This window comes from Podarcis muralis, chromosome 4 (assembly GCF_964188315.1).
Source record: "Podarcis muralis chromosome 4, rPodMur119.hap1.1, whole genome shotgun sequence".
NCBI classification, from domain to species: Eukaryota; Metazoa; Chordata; class Lepidosauria; order Squamata; family Lacertidae; genus Podarcis; species Podarcis muralis.
The window spans coordinates 103,502,748-103,527,759 of NC_135658.1; the positions used below are offsets into that span (position 1 = coordinate 103,502,748).

The 25,012-nt window shown below is 41.1% G+C and overlaps 1 protein-coding gene across 5 annotated transcripts in view; it reads right to left on the reverse strand.

The window, feature by feature from the left end:
- The window catches only part of TDRD3 (tudor domain containing 3), a 65,622-nt gene that overhangs the window by 33,533 nt on the left and 7,077 nt on the right, over positions 1-25,012 (reverse strand). For 3 of the 5 annotated variants that reach the window (XM_028728409.2, XM_028728408.2, XM_028728410.2), the window contains exons 2-9: positions 19,333-19,417; positions 16,984-17,049; positions 11,915-12,075; positions 8,380-8,521; positions 6,353-6,424; positions 5,252-5,401; positions 3,709-3,843; positions 1,335-1,491 (exon numbers count right to left, since the gene is read on the reverse strand). In XM_028728409.2, coding sequence (XP_028584242.2) covers positions 1,335-1,491; positions 3,709-3,843; positions 5,252-5,401; positions 6,353-6,424; positions 8,380-8,521; positions 11,915-12,075; positions 16,984-17,049; positions 19,333-19,417 — 968 coding nt within the window. Of the gene's footprint in view, positions 1-1,334; positions 1,492-3,708; positions 3,844-5,251; positions 5,402-6,352; positions 6,425-8,379; positions 8,522-11,914; positions 12,076-16,983; positions 17,050-17,646; positions 17,682-19,332; positions 19,418-25,012 lie in introns of those variants that run through there. The other 2 variants (XM_028728414.2, XM_028728413.2) reach the window with 2 other exon arrangements.

Below are 25,012 nucleotides of genomic sequence, written 5' to 3' on the forward strand. Positions count from 1 at the left end.
TTAAAAGTCACTGAACCTGACCACTATAGAAGGTCCCGTGGGAGTTAACTGCAAATATTACAGGAAGAATCCATGAGCTAAATGGGGTGGGATGGGGAGCCAGAATATAAAAGAAAGTGGAAGTAATAGCCAAAAACCTTCTGTAGTATCCACGTTTTGAGGTAGAATAAGACACAGAAGCTGGTAACTGAGCACATTCTACTTTTACCACATAGCAGTGATAGTAAGGAAAGTAAGGAAAGAATTGGTAAAATTAGATATGTTATTTACAAGATCCTGCCAAAGTTAAAAAGTGCGCTGATCACAGTGATGGAGTGTTCATCTCCACTGTGGATAAGAATTAACTCCTCCCTTTCTGACCCCTCTTTCCCAGTCAGTGCTACTGTAAATAAGCATATGTGAAAAATAAACCAAGTGGAAGAAATTCCAAGAGGTTCTGTTTAAACTGCTTTTTGGCATAATTCTACTAAAAACCAATCTGGCCTCTTTGATCATCATGAGGCCCTTCTTCATGTGCCTCCTCCATGAGAGGTCCAAAGGGTGGCAACACAAGAACAGGCCTTTTCCGCAGTGGCTCCATTTGTGGAATGTTCTCCCCAGGGAGGTCTGTTTGGCGACCTCAACATATGTCTTTAGGTGCTGGGTGAAAGTGTTCCTCTAATCAGGCCTTGGGCTGATTAATTTTCTAAGGCACTTTAAAAGTGTTTTTGGCAGGGTGGGGGTGCTGCTCTGTTTTTCCTCTATTTATTTTGTGCTTTTATCCTGTATTTTTGCTGTGTGAACCTCCCTGAGATCTTAGGATGAAGCAGAGTATATAAATTTAATGAAGAAAAAGGAGAAGAAACTTTACCCTTAAGGTTCCTAGATACGTGCACCTCTGCACACCCTTTCCTAGTTTTCCTGCTCCTGTATCACTCCCTTCTTCCAAACAACTTTTTCCTAGTTCCTTGTGCTAAGTCATTTCCTGGGCTCATGTGCCCCCTTTGGCCTTGCTGTCTGCCATGTTCCTCTGAAGGATCTCATCAGCTCAACCCATGGTAGCCAAAGAACATTCTAACTCTCAAGACCTTGGTGACATTAAGGCAGGTTAGACATTTGTTGAAAGAAGCTTTACAGCACCACAACTACAGAATCCCTTGGGGTGTTGTATTATAAATCCATTATGTACTGTGTTACAATAGCCTCATGCTCTACACATCAACAGCAATGTTAACTGGGCAGTAATTATAGTTGGTGGCTTCACAGAAAACCACCAGAAACCTTTGGTTGTAGTTCAGAAGTAATTTGTTCCTATTCAAATGCTTTTCTGTAAGAAGCAGCCTTTAAAGTTGTACCTCTAGGAGGTGGCCCTTGTACAGCCATTTGTTTATTGCTGTTCAGAAGGAAGTTCAGTGAAGCTTCAAGGTTGTTGCTGTTATCCATAAGCGCTTGCCTTGCTGCTTCCTTACTGAAACCCATTTCTGTTATATGTTTGAGAGCCTTTTCATCAACCTGCAATAGAAGACATGAATAAATGTAAACCATGGATACAATGTACCCCATAAAACTGTTTACTTTTAAAGTGAATATTTATATTAAATTAAAACACAAATTAGTATTTCATGTACACACAAGACAAGACACACAAGACCACAAGACAAGTCTGTTTTGCTAAATTAAGAGTAATTTCTTACAAAGTCATAATTTCATACAAACCACAGACAAAGGGAATATCGAAATATGCCCTTTATTTATTGCCTTTGATTAAACGTCTTTCCTGAATTATCTCCAAGGAGGGCAGGAGCAGGTAGGGGATGCCACCACCTAATTGTGATCCCTATACCGCCCACTAATTTGGAGCTCTTCCCATTCCACTGCAGTCCATGTGCCACATTTCAGGATATGCTCACCACTCAAGGGAGTCTTTTAAGGAGGTTCAGAAAACTGCAATGGATTGGAGTAGTCAGGAAAGCCTGGGATGAATACACTTCTATCCCCACATCATTCAATACAACCTGGTGTGTTCTGGGAATTGTGAACTGTTGCACTATGATGGAAACAGACCCGTCTTATATGCAGCAATCACACTGCAAGTATCACAGCCCTCTCACTGTCAGGGCTGCACACAGATCCAGCAGCTACTACCTGCCTTGAATGAATTCAGAAGAAGGCACTTTTCAGCCTGGCTGAGTGACCCAGTATCCATCTGGGTTCTTGCATTTGAAAGTGCTTTTCAACCAATTTCAAGAGGGATACACAAGCACAGGTAACCTCAAACATTTAAATTCCTCTTGAATAGCTAACCTCCACGCCAAACTGCTTTTGAAAGCTCCTTCAGCTTCAGAAGAAGTTCACAGTATAGCACAGGGAACTGCTGTTCAATAAAGACACAAGGTACTAGCTTTGCACATGATACTAGCTTTGCATTTCTCTGGATCCTGGCCACAGCTTGCAAGAACAGTTCAACTTGCACACTGCTGCCACAATGACTTTTAAATAATTACTAGCAAGGCTGATGTCAAACTACAGATTTGGCAAAAGAACAACATTTTAAACCAGTTTTAGTGGGGGACAGGGGGCGGGCGGGTGTGGGGGACTCCCTGGTCCTGAATGGGGCAACTGTGCCCCTGAAGGACCAGGTGTGCAGCCTGGGGGTCATTTTGGACTCACAGCCATCCATGGAGGCGCAGGTCAATTCTGTGTCCAGGGTAGCTGTCTCCCAGCTCCATCTGGTATGCAGGCTGAGACCCTACCTGCCTGCAGACTGTCTCACCAGAGTGGCACATGCTCTGGTAATCTCCCACTTGGACTACTGCAATGCGCTCTACGTGGGGCTACCTTTGAAGGTGACCCAGAAACTACAACCAATCCAGAATGCGGCAGCTAGACTGGTGACTGGGAGCGGCCACCAAGACCATATAACACCAGTCTTGAAAGACCTACATTGGCTCCCAGTACGTTTCCAAGCATAATTCAAAGTGTTGGTGCTGACCTTTAAAGCCCTAAATGGCCTCAGCCTAGTATACCTGAAGGAGCGTCTCCACCCCCATCGTTCAACCTGGACACTGAGGTCCAGCACCCAGGGTCTTCTGGCGGTTTCGTCACTGCAAGAAGTGAGGTTACAGGGAACCAGGCAGAGGGCCTTCTCAGTAGTGGCACCTGCCCTGTGGAACACTCTCCCATCAAATGTCAAAGAAATAAACAACTATATGACATTTAGAAGACATCTGAAGGCAGCCCTGTTTAGGGAAATTTTAATGATTGGTGTTTTAATGTATTTTTAATCTTTTGTTAGAAGCCGCCCAGAGTGGCTGGGGAAACCCAGCCAGATGAGCGAGGTAGAAATAGATGATGATGATGATTGTTGTTGCTGATGATGTTGTCACTAAAATCCAGCAATATTTTCATAGTTGAAAAGCTCAACATCCATCTGTATGGGGGAGAAATCTGGATTATAAGAAACATATCTGCAAAGATGTTACCTTTCAGCCATGACAATTGGATTTCAATTTTCTTGCAATTTAACATTTTACTTTAATCAAATATTGAGTTAGGCTGCACTCCTAACTGAAGTACCCTTCAGTAAGCTCCATGGAATATAACACATAGGAATTGTACTAGTAGTCAAGATGTCTGCATACCTTGCACAAAAACATCCCCTCACCTCCCCCTGAACATCCTTCATATAAAATACTGATGTTTGAAGGCTTGCTGAGATTCCAGCCTTACCAGTTCTCGATAGACACCTTCGTTTTTCCCCTCAGGCTTGATCTTCTCTTTTTGGAACACTTCCCTGATTCGATTCCCTCCTGTACTCACACTGAGATTGCTTCTAGTACTGCCACCTCCTCCAAACGTTTTAGTCTTTAGAGAAGAGATAAGGAAAATAATCTTTCAGTACCACCAGTACTAACTTTCTTTATATAACCACTATGGAAAGCCAGTCTGAAGATACTCATTTTTAGCATTCCTGCAAACAAAATTTTGATTTCTAGCTCCACTTCTGGTCTCTCTAGAAATCACAAAATACTGTAAAAAGGCTTTAACAAGCATAATTGGGGATTATTATTACTATAAAATTTATTACCCAACCTTCACAAACAGCTCCCAGGGTAGGTTACAACAATCTAAAACTCAGAATAAGAAACATGTAAAACAGATTATAGTTATAAGAACAGAGTGGGCTATGAAAACACACATTTCAGGTGTCAAAGGCACAGAATGAAGAAGCCAGACACACCTCTGTGGGGACAGAATCCCACAACTTATATAAAAAACAACTTAAATCAGAAATTGGAAGGAAGAATATTTCATCACCGATACATTATAGAGATTACACAGGCAGTACGGTTAGGCTTTTAGTTTAAGGGACCTTTTACATTACTAAAACTGCTTGCTTTTATACATAACAAAATGTTTTGGTTCCAAAACATTCTATGTACGAAATAAACCAGTCAAAACATCTACCCTAAGTCTGACATATTTATGTGATTCAATATACATATTCATTTTAATCTTTGGCTAGTGTGATATCTGAACAATCTACTCCTCCTGTATTTCTGGTCTTTCCAAAACAAGCAAGCAAGCAAGCAAACAAGCAAGCAAACAAACAAACAAACAAACAAACAAACACCTGGGTACTGAGATAAGTTACACTGAAACATATGTTTCCAATATCTTTCTTTCTTTCTTTCTTTCTTTCTTTCTTTCTTTCTTTCTTTCATACAGTGGTACTTCGGGTTACAGACGCTTCAGGTTACAGATGCTTCGGGTTACAGACTCTACTAACCCAGAAATAGTACCTCGGGTTAAGAACTTTGCTTCAGGATGAGAACACAAATCGCGTGGCAGCAGCGGGTGGCTCCATTAGCTAAAGTGGTACCTCAGGTTAAGAACAGTTTCAGGTTAAGAATGGACCTCCAGAATGAATTAAGGTCTTAACCTGAGGTATCACTGAACTCAAGTTTTCTAATTAGCTTAAATAACTATAATCAATGAATATAGAACAATGCATGCTTCTAAACTGATTGGGTGATTTTCTCTTCAGCAGTACTCCATGCCAAATTCCTTTAGAACCCCCTTTCTCCTCACAGGATAATTTATTTTGTGGGAACACAGCAAATACCTTCATATTCATTTCTCCATACAATACCAAGAAGAGAACGCACAGACATTATAGTACCTCCACAAATTACAAATTTACTGTAAATAATAATAATAATAATAATAATAATAATAATAATAATAATATACTGCAGACCCTCTTTCTAACCTCTTTGCTTTTTGCTACTTCTGCAATAGCAGCTGTTCGCTGTTTTTCAAACTCATCATTGTCCCCGGCAGGTTTCGCTGTGCTTGTCACTTGCAGAGTTTTTCTCCGATCCAGCTCCCTGCTGTCCACTTGAAGCTGAGATACACACTTCTGGAAATGTAAAAGCATATTTAAAAAGCAGCTCCATCTACCATATATTTCATTTTTAATATAATAGAATCAAATCACAATCCAGCCACATGCCAGATTCTCGTTGTGATCTGAACTTCCCAGTCTCTACTACACAGGAAATAAAGACAGATAAACGATAAGAGAGCAATTGTGTTACTCAAGCAGCCCAGCATGATCCCCTGTCTCTTCCTCTCCCTTAAAGGTCTTTTGGGACTGCGCAGGTTCCAAGAAGAGGACAAGAGGCTCCAGAGGAAGCCTCCCAGTCCAGCCCCACTCAGGTCTTGCTTTGATTAAAGAATCCTCTCTACTGGATTCTAGACAACCGGTTTGTACCAAATAGCGGAAATTGAAACTTTCTACCCCACAGATCAAGCTGCTTTTAGAATATAGTCTCATTGACATAGGTACGTGCACAAGAAACTGGGTGTGTGTGTGCGCGCACTCTAAAAACAAACCAATACTGATGGCCCATGTACACACAGCTAAGTACAAAGCAGGGGCAAAACTTAAAATGAAAAAAATATCTAACCAAACATTTAACTGCTAAATAGAAAGTATCACGTAGCTGATGTTCCTTGTGGCACTTGAAAGAATGGACTGGGAAAGCACTTGGCCGCCGCTTGAAAGTTCTCAAACATGTAGAAAAGCATTATGTTCAAACTAGTTTCTTACAGTTATATCAATTTGTAAATTAATGCTTAAATATCTTTTTCCTGCACCATATCCTGTTAAACACTAGACTCTAAAGAACACAATGCCAAAGTATTAAAATAAAAAGTCCTATATGTAGCTTTTTTTAAATAAAGCCTCTGGGTATGGGGCGGTATATATATTCAATAAATAATAAGAAATAATAAGAAGAAATATTCTAAGATACAACAGAGTCGCTTCTGTTTCAAAGTTTAAACCTATTTTAAAAGCACGTCATACCTGCCCAAAAGGCACAAAGGGAGGAGGTCCACCTTCCGTTCCTATGTTACTTCTGTTGTGTTTCGATAAGCTCTGTGAAATTAAGCAGCATTATCATTAACTGGTATTGCCACAGCAAGAGGTATGACATTCTACCTGTCATGCCCTGTATCTACCAACTTACTGATCAACCTTACTAGAAGCACCGGTGTCATGAGAAGAGTGTGAAGGCACAGGAAAGCTTGAAGGAGACAAAGAGAGAAGGCAAACTTTCTAAACAAGCAAATCAACTACCCAGTTTGAATTGGGCATTAAGCTTGTGCCGCTAGAAAGAAATACATATGAAGTCTTTTTACTGAGGAATAGGAAGTTCTGTGGATTCAAAGAAATGTAGGGTGGAAACATGCTACACAAACCACAGAACTTCATGTTTTACACACTGTGTCTTCAACCAGCGCTGGATATCAATTTATTAGGCAGGAGAAAGACCACCTTAGAGGCTGCTCCAGAGGGACTATGCCCTCCCACACCCCAAGATCTTTTACCACGTGACCTGCCTTCTGGGAAGGATCCTGCTTAATATTTTGATAGTGTGATTGCAGTTTTATTAACAGTTTCGTTACTCTGCAAGCTGCCTTGGAAAGATTTACATCATGAAAAGCAGGTTATACATTATTGCAATAAATGCCGTATTTTTCGCTCTATAAGACGCACCAGACCACAAGACGCACCTAGTTTTTGGAGGAGGAAAACAAGAAAAAAAATATTCTGAATCTCAGAAGCCAGAACAGCAAGAGGGATCGCTGCGCAGTGAAAGGAGCAATCCCTCTTGCTGTTCTGGCTTCTGGGATAGCTGCGCAGCCTGCATTCGCTCCATAAGATGCACACACATTTCCCCTTATTTTTAGGAGGGAAAAAGTGAGTCTTATTGAGCAAAAAATACGGTACATATAATCAGACAAAAGCCACTATTCAAGAGATGTACAAGGAGCGTTTGCTAAGTTCTTTCTGAAGTGCCTCAGGAAGGAGACAGGTTTTCCCACAAAGTGAAGAGGCAAAAAGTAGAAAGCCTCAGCAAGGAAATCAGAGAGCTTTATGACATTCACAGTGCCACACTGACACTGGATAGGAGGCTGGCATAGAAACGGCCCACCTCCAGTGTGGAACTTTTGCCAGCCCATTTTTCTCCAACACCTCAGAATGCTAACAAAATGCTAAATTTTCTGGGTTTAAATCAGGGATGGAGAACCCCTCATGAGCAACCTGACAGCAGTTTAGGGCCAGAGGCAAACATGGATAGAGCCATGGATGCTCTACTTTCCTCTGTACCCTCCCACATTCTGCCCCACAGACACCATGCATCTCTCCATCCAGGCCAGCAAGAAGCATCAGCACAAGGACACATTCCAGGAGGAAAATAACTTGAGGAGAGTGTGGAGCAGGACTGGTGAAGGCTGTGGTCTGGGGGGGGGGGTGGTCTTGGGGAGCCCCAGAGGCCAGGTATGGCCCCCCAAGCCTATGATTCCCCATCCCCATCTTAAATCCTGACCTTTCCATAAAAACATTTTTAATGCACATTACAATGTGACTTAATTAAATGTGCTTTGTAACACAATCACAATGCCTTCATTTTCATATACCTAATAAATAATTTGAAGTTTAACTAATATACCTGAAGGAGCGTCACCCCCATCATTCAGCCTCTGAGGGTCTTCTGCTGGTTCCCTCATTGGAGGAAGCGAAGTTACAGGGAACCAGGCAGAGGGCCTTCTCAGTAGTGGCAATCTCCCTGGGGAACACCTCAGATGTCAAGGAGATGAAGAATTACACAACTTTTAGAAGACATCTGAAAGCAGCCCTGTATCAGGAGGTTTTTAATGCTTGATATTTTTATTTTAGATATGCTGTAAGCTGCCCAGAGTGGCTGGGGGAAACCCAGCTAGATGGATGGGGTATAAATAATAATAAAATTTGTTGTTGTTGTTGTTGTTGTTGTTGTTGTTGTTGTTGTTATTCAGCTTAAGGTAGGAAAAACCATGTTACCTCACCCTTTGCAACTCCCACTTTTCTATAAGATGGTCCACTTCACCGCCAAGAATCACTGTGTTGCTGTCATCCAGAAGGAGGATGCCATTTTTCACTTCCACAATTCCCAGCAGTTTAATTTTCGTTCCAGGAGGAGTGTTCAGACTAAACACAAGAACAAGAGGAACTCCACAAGTATTGACGAAAGTATTATTTCAGTATTTTGTTCTGAATCACCATTACACTGAATCAGTTCTAAGTTATTTATTATGTGATACATATTAAATAATTTGGTAGTGTGAAACTACAGTGCATTCTGTTTTAATGCTAAATAGCTATGTGACTTATTTAGGTATCACTAGAAAGGACTCACTGCACTTGAAGATATCTGCATTTGAAGATGTAGTCATGAAAAAACACATGGCCCAGCACTATCACCTTATGCAGGAAGCATAGTAAGAATCCATCTCCATATTGCTTCTGGAAGCACTCACAGAAAACGTGTTTTACTGTACTTTTTTTCCAAGTGCCTCCATTGTTCAGTGGCAAAATAGGTAAACAAAAAACACATTTTCAGTGCTGCAGCATCTATAGAACATCAATCATTACAATGGTAGTTTTCAACTGTTCACTCATCTGTCAAATTGACAGAATATATTAAGAAAATCAGCTGTCAATCACTTCAGAAACTGAGCTCCGACTAGGGATACTTAGGTGAGAACAAACCCTGTTCCTGGAAATGGAACAGCACACAAAGGAGATATGTGATTCAGACATCTGAATATGGGGCATCTCATGACTGAGACACCTTTACAGTAGCATGTGAGAATTCACAGCCTTGCTACTGGGACCTTGAGGATCCAAAGCATGCAGCCCTCCCAATGAAGCAAAGGGCTTCAGACATTGGCCAAGCAGCACAGAAAGGAGATAAGAGACCCATCACATATCTGTAATCCACCAACAGCATCAAGACACCTCTAGTACAAAGTGTCATGAGAAATTCCAAATCCCTGTCAAGCATTACTGAATGAAAAAAGATGTTCATTCTACTTTCACCATTTGCATCTGCGCTGGTCACAGATGAAGGAAGGAGCCCAACTGTGGAGTTTGGTCTTCCATATTCCTAGTCTAGCATTTTATCAGATGGGCTGGTGGTCTAGATCAGGGATAGGCAAACTCTGGCCCTCCAGATGTTTGGGAGTACAATTCCCATCATCCCTGACCCACTGGTCCTGTTAGCTAGGGATGATGGAAATTGTAGTCCCAAACATCTGGAGGGCTGGAGTTTGCCTATGCCTGGTCTAGATATTGCTCAGTCCTGCCCTTTGCCAACAGCTCTATTAAGACAGTTGAGGTGATGCGAATTACTTCCAGATCTCCATGAATACTACAATCATAGTTTATTAACTAACATAATATGTGACAACTTCCATCCTTAAGAAAAAGAGTGCTGAAGTAAAGTCAGCAGGCTCCTTCTGCAGAGCTGCCATTTTGTTCTAGTTCAAAAACTGCAAATGGTACAAGGGTGGTCAGAGCATGTTGCAGTAATACATTGTTTGTTTCCAGGCTCAGTTTAAAGTGTTCTATTAATCCTCAAAATGTGTAAGCAGTCTAGAACCAGGTTACCTTAAGGACTGCCCAAGATCAGCATCTGAGAATCTAAACTCCAGCCAGTCATTAGCAAAATTTTGATCACTGGCACTGCAATCACAGAATTCTGAACTTGAAGAAACTAGAGAAGGCCCCGCCCGCCTTTTGGACAGATGCTGAAAATGTTTTAAAGATATTTTGTAGCCAATTTTTGCTTATGTAAAATCTTTTTTAAAAAATGCTGAGCATTTAAGCTGTGCTTTTACTGTCACTCTATTTTGTTTTCTTTCTAGAAACTGCTTTGAAAAAAATATTTTGACAAGCACATGTGCAAATAAACTTTATTCTTCACTTAGGTTTTATTTAAAGGACAACTTTTTCCAGAAAGAAACATGTTTCTTTTAAAGAACTAAGATGACAAAACCAGCATTTCACATTTTCAGAAACAAAAACGTTGTCTTTGAAACTATTTAATTAAATAGTATACAATATATTCAAATATAAAATTGAAGGTTTGTCCTGTAGGATCTTGCAAAGCTGGACCGATCTTTTGGTACTGGAGTACAACTTCACACTTATTTTTGGATGCCTAACATGCTTTCATCTACAGATAATGAGAAAATGGGCACATGAGCTCTGGGAAGAAATATGGGCAATTAAAGTCAAGCCACAGTGGTTCTTGAATGGTTTTATACTAAAGTAGATCTAAAGGATACATACAACTATGAAACCAAATACCTAATCCTGGCCACCACACTACCTCCAGTGCTGTCTTGTTGCAAGATTTAAGGCAACTGTGTAGATAATATAGGATAAAACAGGAGCATACCTCCTTGACCAACATGGAAAAGGACAGAATATCTAATATGGAGGCAGTGTTCCAGTTGTACTGTGGCCTCTAAAGCTGTGGGGAGAAGTTGTGTAAAGACAACAAGTCTTATGATTAATCACAAACTAGCACTAGGGTAAATGTATCTGGGTGCAACCTTGCACAATCTTGCATATCCCTATGTAGTGTAGCTATGAATGTACATGGGGGCGGCAGCTTTCTGTTAGAGAAGCTTCAGGAATGTTGCAGGGCAGTTTTAAATTGGTGCTGGCAGGGGTGCCAACTTGTATAAAATATGGGGGGCAGGTAAGTCCCCCCTGATGCGGTGCCTGCACACTATTTGAAGGGCAATGTCCATCAACTTTGAGGGCCCCAGCACCCTCAAATATTTTATTTGGGGAAGAAGCCCCCTCAGCCCCTAGAAGTTGGCTCTTACTCACAGAGAGAAAGGCTTTTGTATAATGTTAAGATATTCTTGATTTTGCTCACCAAGTAATTTCTTAGTGCACAAACTGCTCTGCAATCTCTTTATGGTTTACCATACGTGTAAAGCCAATGAGCTTTGCACATGGCTTCTCATCAAGTCACTAATTCATATGTAGTCTAATCCAGCGTACCTATTATGCAATTCATTAGCATTTTTAGTAATGAAATTCCACTCATTTTATGTACACAACTAATCAGCTGGCCAGATGGCCTTTCAGCTGTTATCACCCTATGTTAAACTCCAGCTGATTACTTGAATGGGTACCATATAGGCACACAATTGCCCAAAGAATCCGAAGGACAGCTTTAACTATAGCTGTGTATAACACGTAACACCCTAAAGTTTTCTATTAAATTAATTTCTTATAAATGTTTTACTTTTACAGTGTACTTCTGTGTTTTCAGCTATTGTAAACCAAAGACCACTATGAGAGATTAGCAGTCAATTTATTCTTGGAGGCATAAACCACAAACAGAAAAAGATATGAAGGATTTCTTCGTATAGGACTATTATTTCTTCACTTCTGGGACAAACTTTTTCTCCTTCAAAAGATATTGTAAACTCAGACATATTCTATATATTGAAATGCCTTTGAGAGTTCTAAAATGTAATGTGCTTTCAGTCAATATAAAGCAAAATAAGTATTGTTTACCTTATTTTGGACATATAATTATATTCTATTGCAGTGCAGCTTGTGTGTCCATCAGTCATCTGCAAACGCAGCATTCTTGGAGCAGCCTGAGATTCTTCATTATCCTTTGGTGCAGCTATATTGCGTACTTTTTGGATTTGTAGAACACATGGACCTTCTAGCTGTGAAGACCAATGGCAAAATTACTTTAATTAGCTTTGTTCTATTTTGTGTAACTACTATAGGAAATGGTTCTGGTAGGTATTAGGTTACCTAAAACAAACATTTTTAATTATACTTCATTATTATTGTTGCCAGAGCACTGCCATCATTTCTATGGACACTAGGGTTGGGCGATATCTGGTTTTCAACATCACGATATATCACCAGCTAAACACTGCAATATTTCAATATATCACGATATCTGAAATAAGGCTGGAGCTATGTAGAGGTGAACGTGGTAATGTCCTGACAACTGCTACTACTTATGAGTCTAATTCTAAAACTGATAATTTTTTACTTACCTTTAACATATTGTTACAACTGCTATGTTATAGTGGTACTGTACCAATAATGTTTAAATCAGCACATCTTCTCTAAAATTAAAGCTGTAGAAGTACCGTATTTTTCGCTCTATAAGACGCACCAGACCACAAGATGCACCTAGTTTTTGGAGGAGGAAAACAAGAAGAAAAATATTCTGAATCTCAGAAGCCAAGAAGAACAAGAGGGATTGCTGCGCAGTGAAAGCAGCAGTCCCTCTTGCTCTTCTGGCTTCTGTGATAGCTGCACAGCCTGCATTTGCTCCATAAGACGCACACACATTTCCCCTTATTTTTTAGGAGGGAAAAAGTGAGTCTTATAGAGCAAAAAATACGGTAATCAGTAGCATATATCAAAAGTAAGGTGAGAGAATGTTTACTAAAATTTTAATTACATTACTAAACAAGCAAAACACCAATTCAGTGTCACACTTTTAGATATTCAAGTATCCATTGAGTCTTATACATCCCACAAACCAGTTATCTGATTGATGGGTAATTTTCTTTTCTAAACCAGGCCAAACCAGAAAGAATGGATAAAATTTTACAGAACAAAAAATGATTAAATGAAAATTTTTGCAAGGAAAATTTGCATTTCAGCATTCTCTGGCAATAGAGATGCCATTTGTCTCTGAAGAACATATGCTGAACACACTTTCAGAAGGCACACTTGTTCCTGGGATAGCCCAAAACTTCTTTGCATGCACCATCAATATTGGGAAGGATGCCTCATGTGCCATTCACCATATCAAAGGGCATTCATCAATGTCCACTGTTGGCATAGCCATATAGTTATTTTAGGTCTTTGGTCCTCCACTTGAAATAAACATTTTTCTATGGAGCATGGTGAGTATTTGGCTCTGTATAAGCAGCAGAGTCCCATGCAAGTCTGTCATCTTCTTTATGGCATCCTGTCTGACAGCCTCAGGAGCCTCCAAGAAATGCAGGTGGAACCATGTTCAGATATATAAAAGGATGTCACATAGAGGAGGGAGAAAGGTTGTTTTCTGCTGCTCCAGAGAAGCGGACACGGAGCAATGGATCCAAACTACAAGAAAGAAGATTCCACCTAAACATTAGGAAGAACTTCCTGACAGTAAGAGCTGTTTGACAGTGGAATTTGCTGCCAAGGAGTGTGGTAGAGTCTTCGTCTTTGGAGGTCTTTAAGCAGAGGCTTGACAACCATATGTCAGGAGTGCTCTGATGGTGTTTCCTGCTTGGCAGGGGGTTGGACTCGATGGCCCTTGTGGTCTATTCCAACTCTATGATTCTAACCTTGGGTCACACAGAGGCTAGACCTATAATGGTTGCAGTAGGCTCACTTTCATTCTTTTCTAACTGTGCACCCAAACTTCACATTTAATATCAATGTATTAATTTGTTATTAATAACAAATGTGTGAGAAACCAAAAGGGCCAGGAGAGAATTGGGAAGAGTTCTAGGGTAGGGTATGGGATTGGAAGAGAAAATGGGGGGGGGGGCATAATGAGGGGGAGAGACACAGATGCAGATGGGGAAAAGGTTCAAAAGGCAGAGCAGAGTGTTTTGTTTCTTTTACTCTGAAGCAACTTGCAAGCCAACAAGCATCTCGAGAGTGTATTTCCCTCCTGCTTGGACTGGTAAGCTGGAAGACTCACAGAGTTAACATGGGGCTGGCTGCATAGGCTGGGTTAATAAGAAACCTGTGGGCTGCTTCTGCCCGAAAAGAAAGGTGCACACAACAAACACAGGGGCTCCCCCCCCCTTTATTCTGAAGCAAGTTGAAAGTCAAGCGGGGGGGGCAGCCCCTGTGTTTGTTGTGTGCACCTTTCTTTTCGGTCAGAAGCAGCCCACAGGTTTCAACCTCCTTGTTGAATTTACCAAATGATTCCTTGTCTAAGGACAATTTATCTCCCTCCTCTAACAAATGGGTCCATCTAGAGGCCATCTGACCCACAAAAGTGCAGCTTATACTTTGGCACCCTGTTTTTTCAGCTTCTCACCTGATAGTTACACCCATTAAACATATACATTTAATTACAGTGGTACCTCGGGTTACATAGCTTCAGGTTGCAGACTCCGCTAACCCAGAAACAGTGCTTCAGGTTAAGAACTTTGCTTCAGGATGAGAACAGAAATTGGGCTCTGGCAGTGCGGAGGCAGCAGGAGGCCCCATTAGCTAAAGTGGTGCTTCAGGTTAAGAACAGTTTCAGGTTAAGAACAGACCTCCGGAATGAATTAAGTACTTAACCCGAGCTACCACTGTACAGAGCTAAGGCTTCTGAAAAAATTCGCTTAAACACCCAGCACTAAAAAGACAAGAGAAGATCTAGTCTCACCGTCAGCATAACAATATATTAAAAAGATCCCTAATTTTGATTTGTACAACCAAACAGATATTAAAGATATTTGCAGAGAAGACCAAGACTGCTAACCTAAATTGATTTCAGCACTTAAACCTAATATTCCAACAATAATTTGGAAAAAATGCTAACTGCGCATAGTTTGGATTAGCTCTAAATTTGTTCAAACCCTTCATACACTGAGAAGTATCAGATTTCCTGGCTGGATTGGAGATGGGAAGTTGGATAGATCTCCCTACGCAGGGATGCCTTGACCTTTGGGATCTGGTTCTGGACCAGGAAGAGACTGGAGCTGTGGGGGCCTTTAACTTTGGAGGGACATTGAAGCATGATTTGAAATTTCTTTTGGATTTTAGTGCTGACCATGGAGAATGGGCTGACCTGTCGAGAAGGGCTAAAGACATTGTTAGGTTGGAGTTTCCCCGAGATCTGCTCCCTAGTGACAAAGGAAGGAAATTAAGAATAAGATCAGCAGAAGACAAAGTAAAGTGCAGGTATAAATATGAAGAAGATCTGCAGAAGGGACATGGAAAAGAGCTAAGAGCCTCGGATAGAAGATCACCAGGTTGATGGACTAGAGGGAATTGACAGAAAGGACTGACAGAACCCGAGACCAGGAAGAAGAGACGACGGATGAAGATTGGAAGAAAGTTTAAAAATTCATTTAAAGAAATATTGTAAAGTTAATGAGTATTAGAAAAATGTTGGAATGAAACTATTTGGCTTTAGTAGAAATGCTATAAGGAGATAAGTATAAATAAGTTTTAAGTTTTAGGGCTTTTTATGGTAAGATAAGGTTAAAATAGGGACGGGGTGGCACTGTGGGTAAAAGCCTCAGCGCCTAGGACTTGCCGATCAAAAGGTCGGCGGTTCGAATCCCCGCGGCGGGGTGCGCTCCCGTTGCTTGGTCCCAGCGCCTACCAACCTAGCAGTTCGAAAGCACCCCCGGGTGCAAGTAGATAAATAGGGACCGCTTACTGGCGGGAAGGTAAACGGCGTTTCCGTGTGCTGTGCTGGCTCGCCAGATGCAGCTTTGTCACGCTGGCCACGTGACCCGGAAGTGTCTCCGGACAGCGCTGGCCCCCAGCCTCTTAAGTGAGATTGGCGCACAACCCTAGAGTCTGTCAAGACTGGCCCGTATGGGCAGGGGTACCTTTTTAAGGTTAAAATAAGTTAAGATAACTAAATGACAGAATATAGTGAAGATGGAAAGGATTTGCTGAGATAATTAATAATTAGAATACAAAAAAGGGAGGTGTGAGGAGGTTGATGAAACAAGTTAATGAAAGATAAAGATATGGGAATAGTGGATTTGTTTTTAATTTTTTTTCTTGTTTTTGTTTTTGGTGTTGATGTTTTGTGGGTTTTGTATTTTTTTCTCTTTTTATTGACTTGTACTGTTTAATTACTTTTTCTCTTTTTTCTTTTCTTTTTCTGTAATTTTAAATTCTCAATAAATATCATTTTTTTTAAAAAAGAGAAGTATCAGATTTCCTGTTTAAATACAATAATCATTGTATTAAACACCATTTAACTCTACTCACGATAAGGCACGCTGTTACATTATCTGTCACATATGCTGAAGTTCAACATTTTCCTTCAAATTTAATGTAACACAGCCATCTTGTGGCTGAAGCTTGTATATCATGATTCTAAGTTCCATGAAACTGTACTGTTACACCCTAGTTATCGTTGTTCCGACAAGGGTGGGGATGTGTTTGGGGCTGTTTCCCCCACCTGCCCGCATGTGACATCATATGTGACGTCAGGTGTGGGGCGGGTAGAGAAGTGGCTGGATTGGACAACTCAATCACAGCAGGAATCAAGTTACTACCCAGCTGATAGCGAGTGAGCTCACCTTGCTGGTTTAGCTGTGCCACCAAGTTCCCTAGATAAAGGAACTAGATCACACAGCTGATCCATGCAGCAGGCAGCACTGTCATCCTGGTGCCCAGGGCTTGCACAGTGCTCTCCAAGTGCCTAAAAGCTAGCTCTGTTCCCAAGCACCTGACAATCAGCTGGCTCCCAGGCACCTGAGAAAACCTTGCAAGAGACTTTGACAACCCACCTGTTAATCACCTGATACCAGTAGCCCCTGCAGGGATGATGCCCAGTAAATGGAGAAGGGAGAAGAAGAGAGACAAGTTCAGCTGGAAAAGCTGCAGGAATACAAGTACTGTATGAACACAAAAGCCAGCAATTTTACCTTTTCCACCTTTCCGCCATTGATGTCACTTGGAAGGAACTTCTTCCCAATAGCTCTTAAATCTGTCTGAAGTCAAAATAGAAATTAAGTTTGAGTACTGTTTTCCAAAATAGATACCAGAAAGAAAGTAACAATTCATAAGAAATAATTTATTTTAAGAAGTAATAACAGTATTTCACAGTCACGCATACTGGTAAATATACATACCCATGAACAAAGTAAATATTATCAAGCTCATGATTCTCATACACAGCTCTTAAACAAAATAATCTTTTATGCAACTTAATGCAAATCTTTAAAAAGGAATAATCCCTACTTAAGAAGAGTAAAATAATTTATAAAAAACTTGTTGCCTTTTTACAGAAATTACAGTTCAGACCTCTAGCAGCTATGTATGCTTGGTTCCCTCCATATTTCCTAATGGTTTCTAAGATCCAGCTGTTTTAGTCTACATTTACTTGAAGCAGGTTTTGTATGTCATATCCTTTAGCTAGCTGTTACTGATATTTTTATTTTTATTTAGAATGGGTTTTTTTAGTTAATTGTTTTATGCACACACATACACACTATTTCATTGTTTTATGTTTTTATTGTGTAAAGCACATTGAGATGTTCACTTTTAAAAGGAAGTATACAGTATTTTAAAAAAATGAATATTACTACCCAAGACACTGCAACACTCAGATTACATTTTCTTCCTATAAACAAGCAGATGCACAACAGAATTAAATGATTTATGCTTCAAGTTTTTGTTTTAACTTTGAACTAAACATTTATAGTATTGTTCCAATAGCTGACCCAACGCCAGAGACACCGCTTGTTTTTAAAAATAGAAATCATTAAAACTCTGTGGTTTAAATGTTGGTTCTTTACCTGCACACCCTTTACAATTAGGATTTACATAACCTTCATTAGTTATTTACATAACTATATTTTGTTCATCCACTGTATTAAGCAAGTTTCTAGCATGCATGGCTGCAAAAACTCCTGTGGGATCATGTAGGTGGTATTATTGAATGAAATCTAAAGCATCCTGAAAAGAAGCAGAAATGACAAAGGAGTTGTGTACATGGGCGCTAGACTATTTTCCTGCTGACTGCAGCTCCTTATGCTATCCCTCTAGAACAGATTTGCAAGATGTATGAGACGCACCAGCAAAATATGGGTGAGGAAACCCAAAGGGAATACAATGAACACTATAAAAGACTAAATATATATATATATATAAATTGTCCAGTAGCACCTTAGAGACCAACTAAGTTTGTTCTTGGTATAAGCTTTCATGTGCATGCACACTTCTTCAGATACTATAAAAGACTATAATTCTAACGAGCGAAAGAGAGAAGGCATGACAGGGTCTTTAGTCTTCCATTCTGTTTCCTTAAATGTCTGCTCATAGATTCTGACTATCTGCTGGTTAATGATAACATATGCTTAGTCTATTACCTAAATATTCAACGGAGACAATACAGTACACTAGCACAATTTTTGTTGGTATAAAAAAATTTGCTGTGCTGAAGAGGTAATTTTAAATAAAGGCAAGAACCAGAAAAACTATTGCTTGCCTAGTATAGAAGCATGAACAGAAGGCCACAGTTAAATTTTCAGAGAACACATAAAGTTAGTAATTGATATACTATACAGAATTATTCTTAAGAAATACAAAGAGAATTGTATGAAGCACTAACAAAACTTAGAAAAAAATGCTTATATAACACGGATGCAGTCAACACCGATAGTTCTACCTTGTTCCCTTTGGGAAGAAGCAGGAGAAATAGTGATTTCAAAGAATGAACCATATCACTATTGTTTTCTATTTAACAATATTATGGCAGAAGAAACTGCCTCCAGTTAAATCCCCAGGTAATAGACTAAAGAATGCCTATACTTCTATAACAGCAATAGTATTTCTAACTTAATTTACCCAACATACTTAAGACCAAAACATAAAAACAAGGTAGAATATATACATAAAACGGCTTCAATCAACTTCTATTACAGATGGAAACCTGTTCTTTAAACCCAGCAAGTAAAAACAAAATTGCAAAACTTTATTTCCATAACTCAGAATGGAAATTAAATCTAGCAATTGTTATTGTGATGGGTCTATTTTATTCCTTTTAAGACAACAACTCAAGTCACCCACCCTAAATAATTACTAGGCAAAACTTTAATTTGTATAATACTATTCTAACCTATTTTGGGGTTTTCTAGTAATTATTTTACAATAATAGCACCTTTAAGAGCTATGGTATTTCATTTTGTATTATATCAGCCAACCCATAAGCTAATGATCACAATAAGTGACAATTAACAAGACAATTATGAAAGTTCACATATGCTACCTACATTAAGTGCAATCAGAATAATGTTGTTTATGTTGACTTTGTCAGATGAATTTGTGCAGGCTTCAATTCCTTCATCTGACAGATACCTATTAAAAGAAATGAAAAATGTTGATTTAGTATACGGATATCTCAAATGAAAACATCCCAAATCCTTAATCTATCCATGAAAACATTTTTAATGCATTTTAAGTTGTACAGCAAGTTACAATTTCACTGAAGCAATTCTGGGATGTTAAACTGTTGCACAGTAAGTCTCCAAAATACAGATGATGAGGAGAACAAAGGAGAAGAACTCTTGTCCTCCTAGTTTGCTTGTGAGCTTTTATGGAATGACTAGTTGGTCACCGATAGAAGCCTTGGGTGAGAGCCAATGTAGCAATGTGACCTCTCTCTCTCCCACAAGCCCCACAAGTGACCTCCAAAGATCTGCTCTGGAGGCTTATGGGACTATGAAACAGAGTTTAATGGCCTGGGGAGGTGCTGAATGAGGGAGTAAAGGAATCAAGTCCTGTTGCACAAGCACATAGGTAAAGTAAAGGTAAAGGGATCCCTGACCATTAGGTCCAGTTGTGCCCAACTCTGGGGTTGCGGCGCTCATCTCGCTTTATTGGCCAAGGGAGCCGGCGTTTGTCCACAGACAGCTTCCGGGTCATGTGGCCAGCATGACTAAGCTGCTTCTGGTGAACCAGAGCAGCGCACGGAAACGCCATTTACCTTCCTGCCGGAGTGGTACCTATTTATCTACTTGCACTTTGATGTGCTTTCGAACTGCTAGGTTGGCAGGAGCAGGGACCGAGCAACAGGAGCTCACCCTGTCGTGGGGATTCGAACCGCCGACCTTCTGATCGGCAAGTCCTAGGCTCTGTGGTTTAACCCACACCGCCACGCACATAGACACATAGGCACAGACAAGCACATAGACCTCACTAAATGTTGCTCATTATGCTGGACATTGTCCTGAAATAACAAAGTCATTCTTATTTTCTAAGTAATTCAACCAAGAATTGTAGCAGCTGAAGCTAATTCCTTTGCTTTCAAAACAGCTTAGTTGTAAGTAACTTTGACCTGATTGTTCCAAGATATTCAAGAGCAACACCCTCAATTAATATGAACTTGATTATGTTTTGTAATGCAAGGTTGATGCTTTTACCTTTTTTGCCAGGTTATCAAAATATTATTTACTGAAGGTGTTCCTCAGCAAATTCTGATGCCTCAACAATACCCTTACCATTCCATATACCATATTCCCAAATACTTATTTTCAACCCCCCCCCCCCCCATTTTCCTGTTTTGAAGGGGAAACAATATGGTGGATCACCATTACGATAATGGTAAAGACCAAACAGCCATGCATAAAATTCTACTGATGTAGCAGGGGTTTTCAGTTCAGCCTCTTGAACGTCCGGAAAAGACACTCCTTAAAAATCAGGAGACCCTCCATGTCATAAAGGGCTGCAGCTGGACAGGAAACATTGGGTGCTGCGCAATTAAGTCTTACTCACTGTAGATGTACTGAAATTAATGGTCCTAACTTTTGGATACCACCCATTACTTGTCCATGCAAACATGAACCTATCGGGTTCACAAACACCATTGTTTGTTTTTAAACCACGCCTTTATTGAAAAAGAAACATTTTCATGCAACTTAGTCAGAAATAATCAAAAATAAAAAAATGAAGCTGAAGCCTGATAGGAAATTTGTTTTCTACATTCACACATTACACTAAATGACAGGTGAGGAAATGGATCCAGCCAACCCTCCAAGAGCCGCACATCAGGTGACTTGGCTCAAGGGAAGAATTAGAAGTGCACTCTGGATTATTTTTAATTTTTACAGTCTCAGCTTGCACCAAATCACAGATGCAAATATTCCTGCTGAAAACAGGGAAGGGATTCAATCCCAAATGCATGCTGTGCTTTGGGTGGGGATCAATTTAACTCAGAAACTCTGGAGCGGAGCCAATCCCAGCAGGGCTTATAACTACAGTGGTACCTCGGGTTAAGTACCGTATTTTTCGCTCTATTGGACGCACCGGACCACAGGACGCACCTAGTTTTTAGAGGGGGAAATCAAGGAAAAAAATATTATTCCCCCCCCCAGCCCCAAAGAGCAACGGACAGGCTGCACGCAGCCTGTCCACTTCTCCCAGACCTTCTCGGGGCTGCGGGGGAAGCCCGGGTTCCCCCCCCCAGCCCCAAAGAGCAAAGAAGCCAAGACAGCGCGCGGGGTCCATAGCTGCACAACCTCTCCAGCCAGGAGCTAAACCTCTCCAGTGCAGCTAAAGAAGAAGACAAGGCAGCAAGCGCGATCCATCCCGCTCGCTGCCTTGGCTTCTTCTTTAGCCTTGCGCAGCATCTTTAGTCTTGCGCAACGGGATGGATTGTGCATGCTGTCCACCGGGGCTGGACTAGATGACTCCTGGGGTTCCCTTCCAACCCTGCAATTCTATGACCTCGGAAGGTGTTTGGGGTCTCCACCACTGGAGGCTTTTAAGCAGCGGTTGGGGGACCATCTGCCTGGCGTTCTTTAGCTGTGATTCCTACATTGTGAGGGGGCTGGGCTAGATGACCCTCGGGTGGCCCTCCCAACTCTATACAGTCCTACAGTTCTGCGGCAGGAGATCCACAGCCACTTCACACAATGCCCACTCCCAATTTTCATTGGAGAGACATGTGGCTTCACTGTCTAGGTAGGTACCCCCCTACCTGCCACACTTCCCCCACCCCACTTAAGCTGGGGGGGGGAATCTGCTTAAGCCTCCAGCAGCGGAGGATCCATGGTCCCCTTCCTTCCCTCCTCCGTAGTTGCTTTGAAGGAGGAAAGTGGGAGAGGAGCTGCTTACACGAGTGTAAGCTGCCCCCCTCCCACTTTCCTGCTTCAAAGCAATCACGGAGGGGGGAATCTGCTGAAGCCTCCAGCAGCGGAGGATCCATGGTCCTCTTCCTTCCCTCCTCCGTAGTTGCTTTGAAGGAGGAAAGTGGGAGAGGAGCTGCTTACACGAGTGTAAGCTGCCCCCTTCCCAGCTTCAAAGCAATCACGGAGGGGGGAATCTGCTGAAGCCTCCAGCAGCGGAGGATCCATGGTCCTCTTCCTTCCCTCCTCCGTAGTTGCTTTGAAGGAGGAAAGTGGGAGAGGAGCTGCTTACACGAGTGTAAGCTGCCCCCCTCCCACTTTCCTGCTTCAAAGCAATCACGGAGGGGGGAATCTGCTGAAGCCTCCAGCAGCGGAGGATCCATGGTCCTCTTCCTTCCCTCCTCCGTAGTTGCTTTGAAGGAGGAAAGTGGGAGAGGAGCTGCTTACACGAGTGTAAGCTGCCCCCCTCCCACTTTCCTGCTTCAAAGCAATCACGGAGGGGGGAATCTGCTGAAGCCTCCAGCAGCGGAGGATCCATGGTCCTCTTCCTTCCCTCCTCCGTAGTTGCTTTGAAGGAGGAAAGTGGGAGAGGAGCTGCTTACACGAGTGTAAGCTGCTCCCCTCCCACATTGCCGCCTCAAAGGGAGCCCGGGAGGAGGGAATCTGCTGCAGCTTCCCCCACCTCCCGCAGAAGCCGCACGCTCTTTAAAGGGGCGGTGCGGCTTCTCCTGGGTTTTCTGGGAGGTGGGCGGATTCCCCCACCTCGTAGAAAAGCCTGCAGGAGCCGCACAGCCTTTAAAGAGGGCGCCGCTCTTGGGGGCTTTTCCCCCAGGAGGGAGAAGGGACTGCTACAGCCAGTCAGTCCCTTCTCCCTCCTGGAGAAAAGCCCGCAAGAGCGCATGAAGCTTGTGTGCGGCTCTTGAGAGCTTTTCCCGCCTGCCTCCCCCCTGCATTCGCTCCATAGGACGCACACACATTTTCCCTTGCTTTTTAGGAGGGAAAAAGTGCGTCCTATGGTGCGAAAAATACGGTACTTAATTCGTTCCGGAGGTCTGTTCTTAACCTGAAACTGTTCTTAACCTGAAGCACCACTTTAGCTAATGGGGCCTCCCGCTGCCGCCACACCGCTGGAACACAATTTCTGTTCTCATCCTGAAGCAAAGTTCTCATCCTGAAGCAAAGTGCTTAACCCGAGGTACTATTTTTGGGTTAGTAGAGTCTGTAACCTGAAGCGTATGTAACCTGAGGTACCACTGTACTATAGTGCTAAATTTAAAAGGTGATGAATTCAAGCTCTGCTTGCAGAAGATCATTCAGGAGAGCACTCTAAGAGTAACACTACATCCAAACCAGTAGCTGTAAAAAGAACTGCATTTCCCCCAAAGCTATCTTCACCACTCTATTGAATTCCCTGCCACACACACACCCTTTTAACCATTAAGTAGGTTCAGAAGACAATCAGAACATGGCTTGTTTGGTATACACACATGCAATAACTTCCTTCTATACGTCAAGCTATCAGTTATATAGCCACTAGACATTTAACAGCTACACAAAGGAGTAAAATACTTGATTTTGCTGCCTGCCACTGCCGAAGCAAGGGGTTGCTAAGTATCTGGCAGGCTTTAGCACATGGGAGTTGAGCCGTGTTTGGCTTAGTTGGTCACAACTTGAGCAGGCTTACCAGCTTTAGATCAGAGTTAAGTACATCCTCTACCTACAAAAATATTTATTTATTATATTTATAAAGTTAAACAACTTTAGTGCAGGGAAGTGCACTAAAAACAAAGAATGAAAATAAATATTAAAAATATGATACAAAACAATTAAAGGAGTATGAAGATTTATTTCTGGCAGATACACAATAAGGATGAATCATAATTTTGAGAACCTCAGATTAAACAACTTGTCTGTTTAATCTGAGGTTCTAACTCTTTTAATGTGGGGGAAAAGTATTTATCTGATGCTGAAAAAACTATAAAGATGGTGCCAGGTAAGCCTCTTGCCTGAATCTACTTCATAAATTGCTGTCACCAAGACAGCCCTCTTTAGATGTCACCTATCTCACTTCATCTGCTGGGGAACTTAGAGCAGGACCGTCAATAAAGATTTTAAGGAGATACACACACACGGTGAAAAAAGTATTACAAAGCCTTGGCTTTTCTGAAGCAAAGCTCTGATTTGGACCCAAGTTGAAGCAAAGCAACATAAGCTGAACCATCCGGCTTTCTAAAGCAAAATCCAAACCAATGTAATCTTTGTTGTTTTAAAAAACACACACCTCAAAGCAGTGTGCACCAATGAAAGAAAATAAAGTATAATAATAATAATAATAATAATAATAATAATAATAATAATACTTGCAACAATAATTCATAATGCTACTCAAAAGTATTTTTGTTAATGTTTTGAAGTAGGAACTGGACCAACACTAAAATATGGAATGATGTAATTGAGAATGTCACTGAAATACTGTAATATACTGTTTAGTAAATAATAATAACATACAATATGCTGTGCTTACATCTTACTTTCAGCCTGGAAGCAAATTATACTTAAACAAAGCAAACAGAATTTTCTGGTCTAGGAAACATCACAATGTACAACTATGGAATCACCACTTGGTGGAACTATTGCTGCATGTCAAGTCCTTGTTCCTTAAAAAATAAACGAGTGTTTTAAAATTGGGGGAGAATGTCCAAGTATAAATAAATAGTTTTAAATTTAACACTAGTTTTATGGAGTTGCATGTTTGAGCAGAAGAGTGCAGCTAGAATATGTATTTTCGGTTCCATTTCAGAAAGTCTATAATTTATGCAGAGCAAAA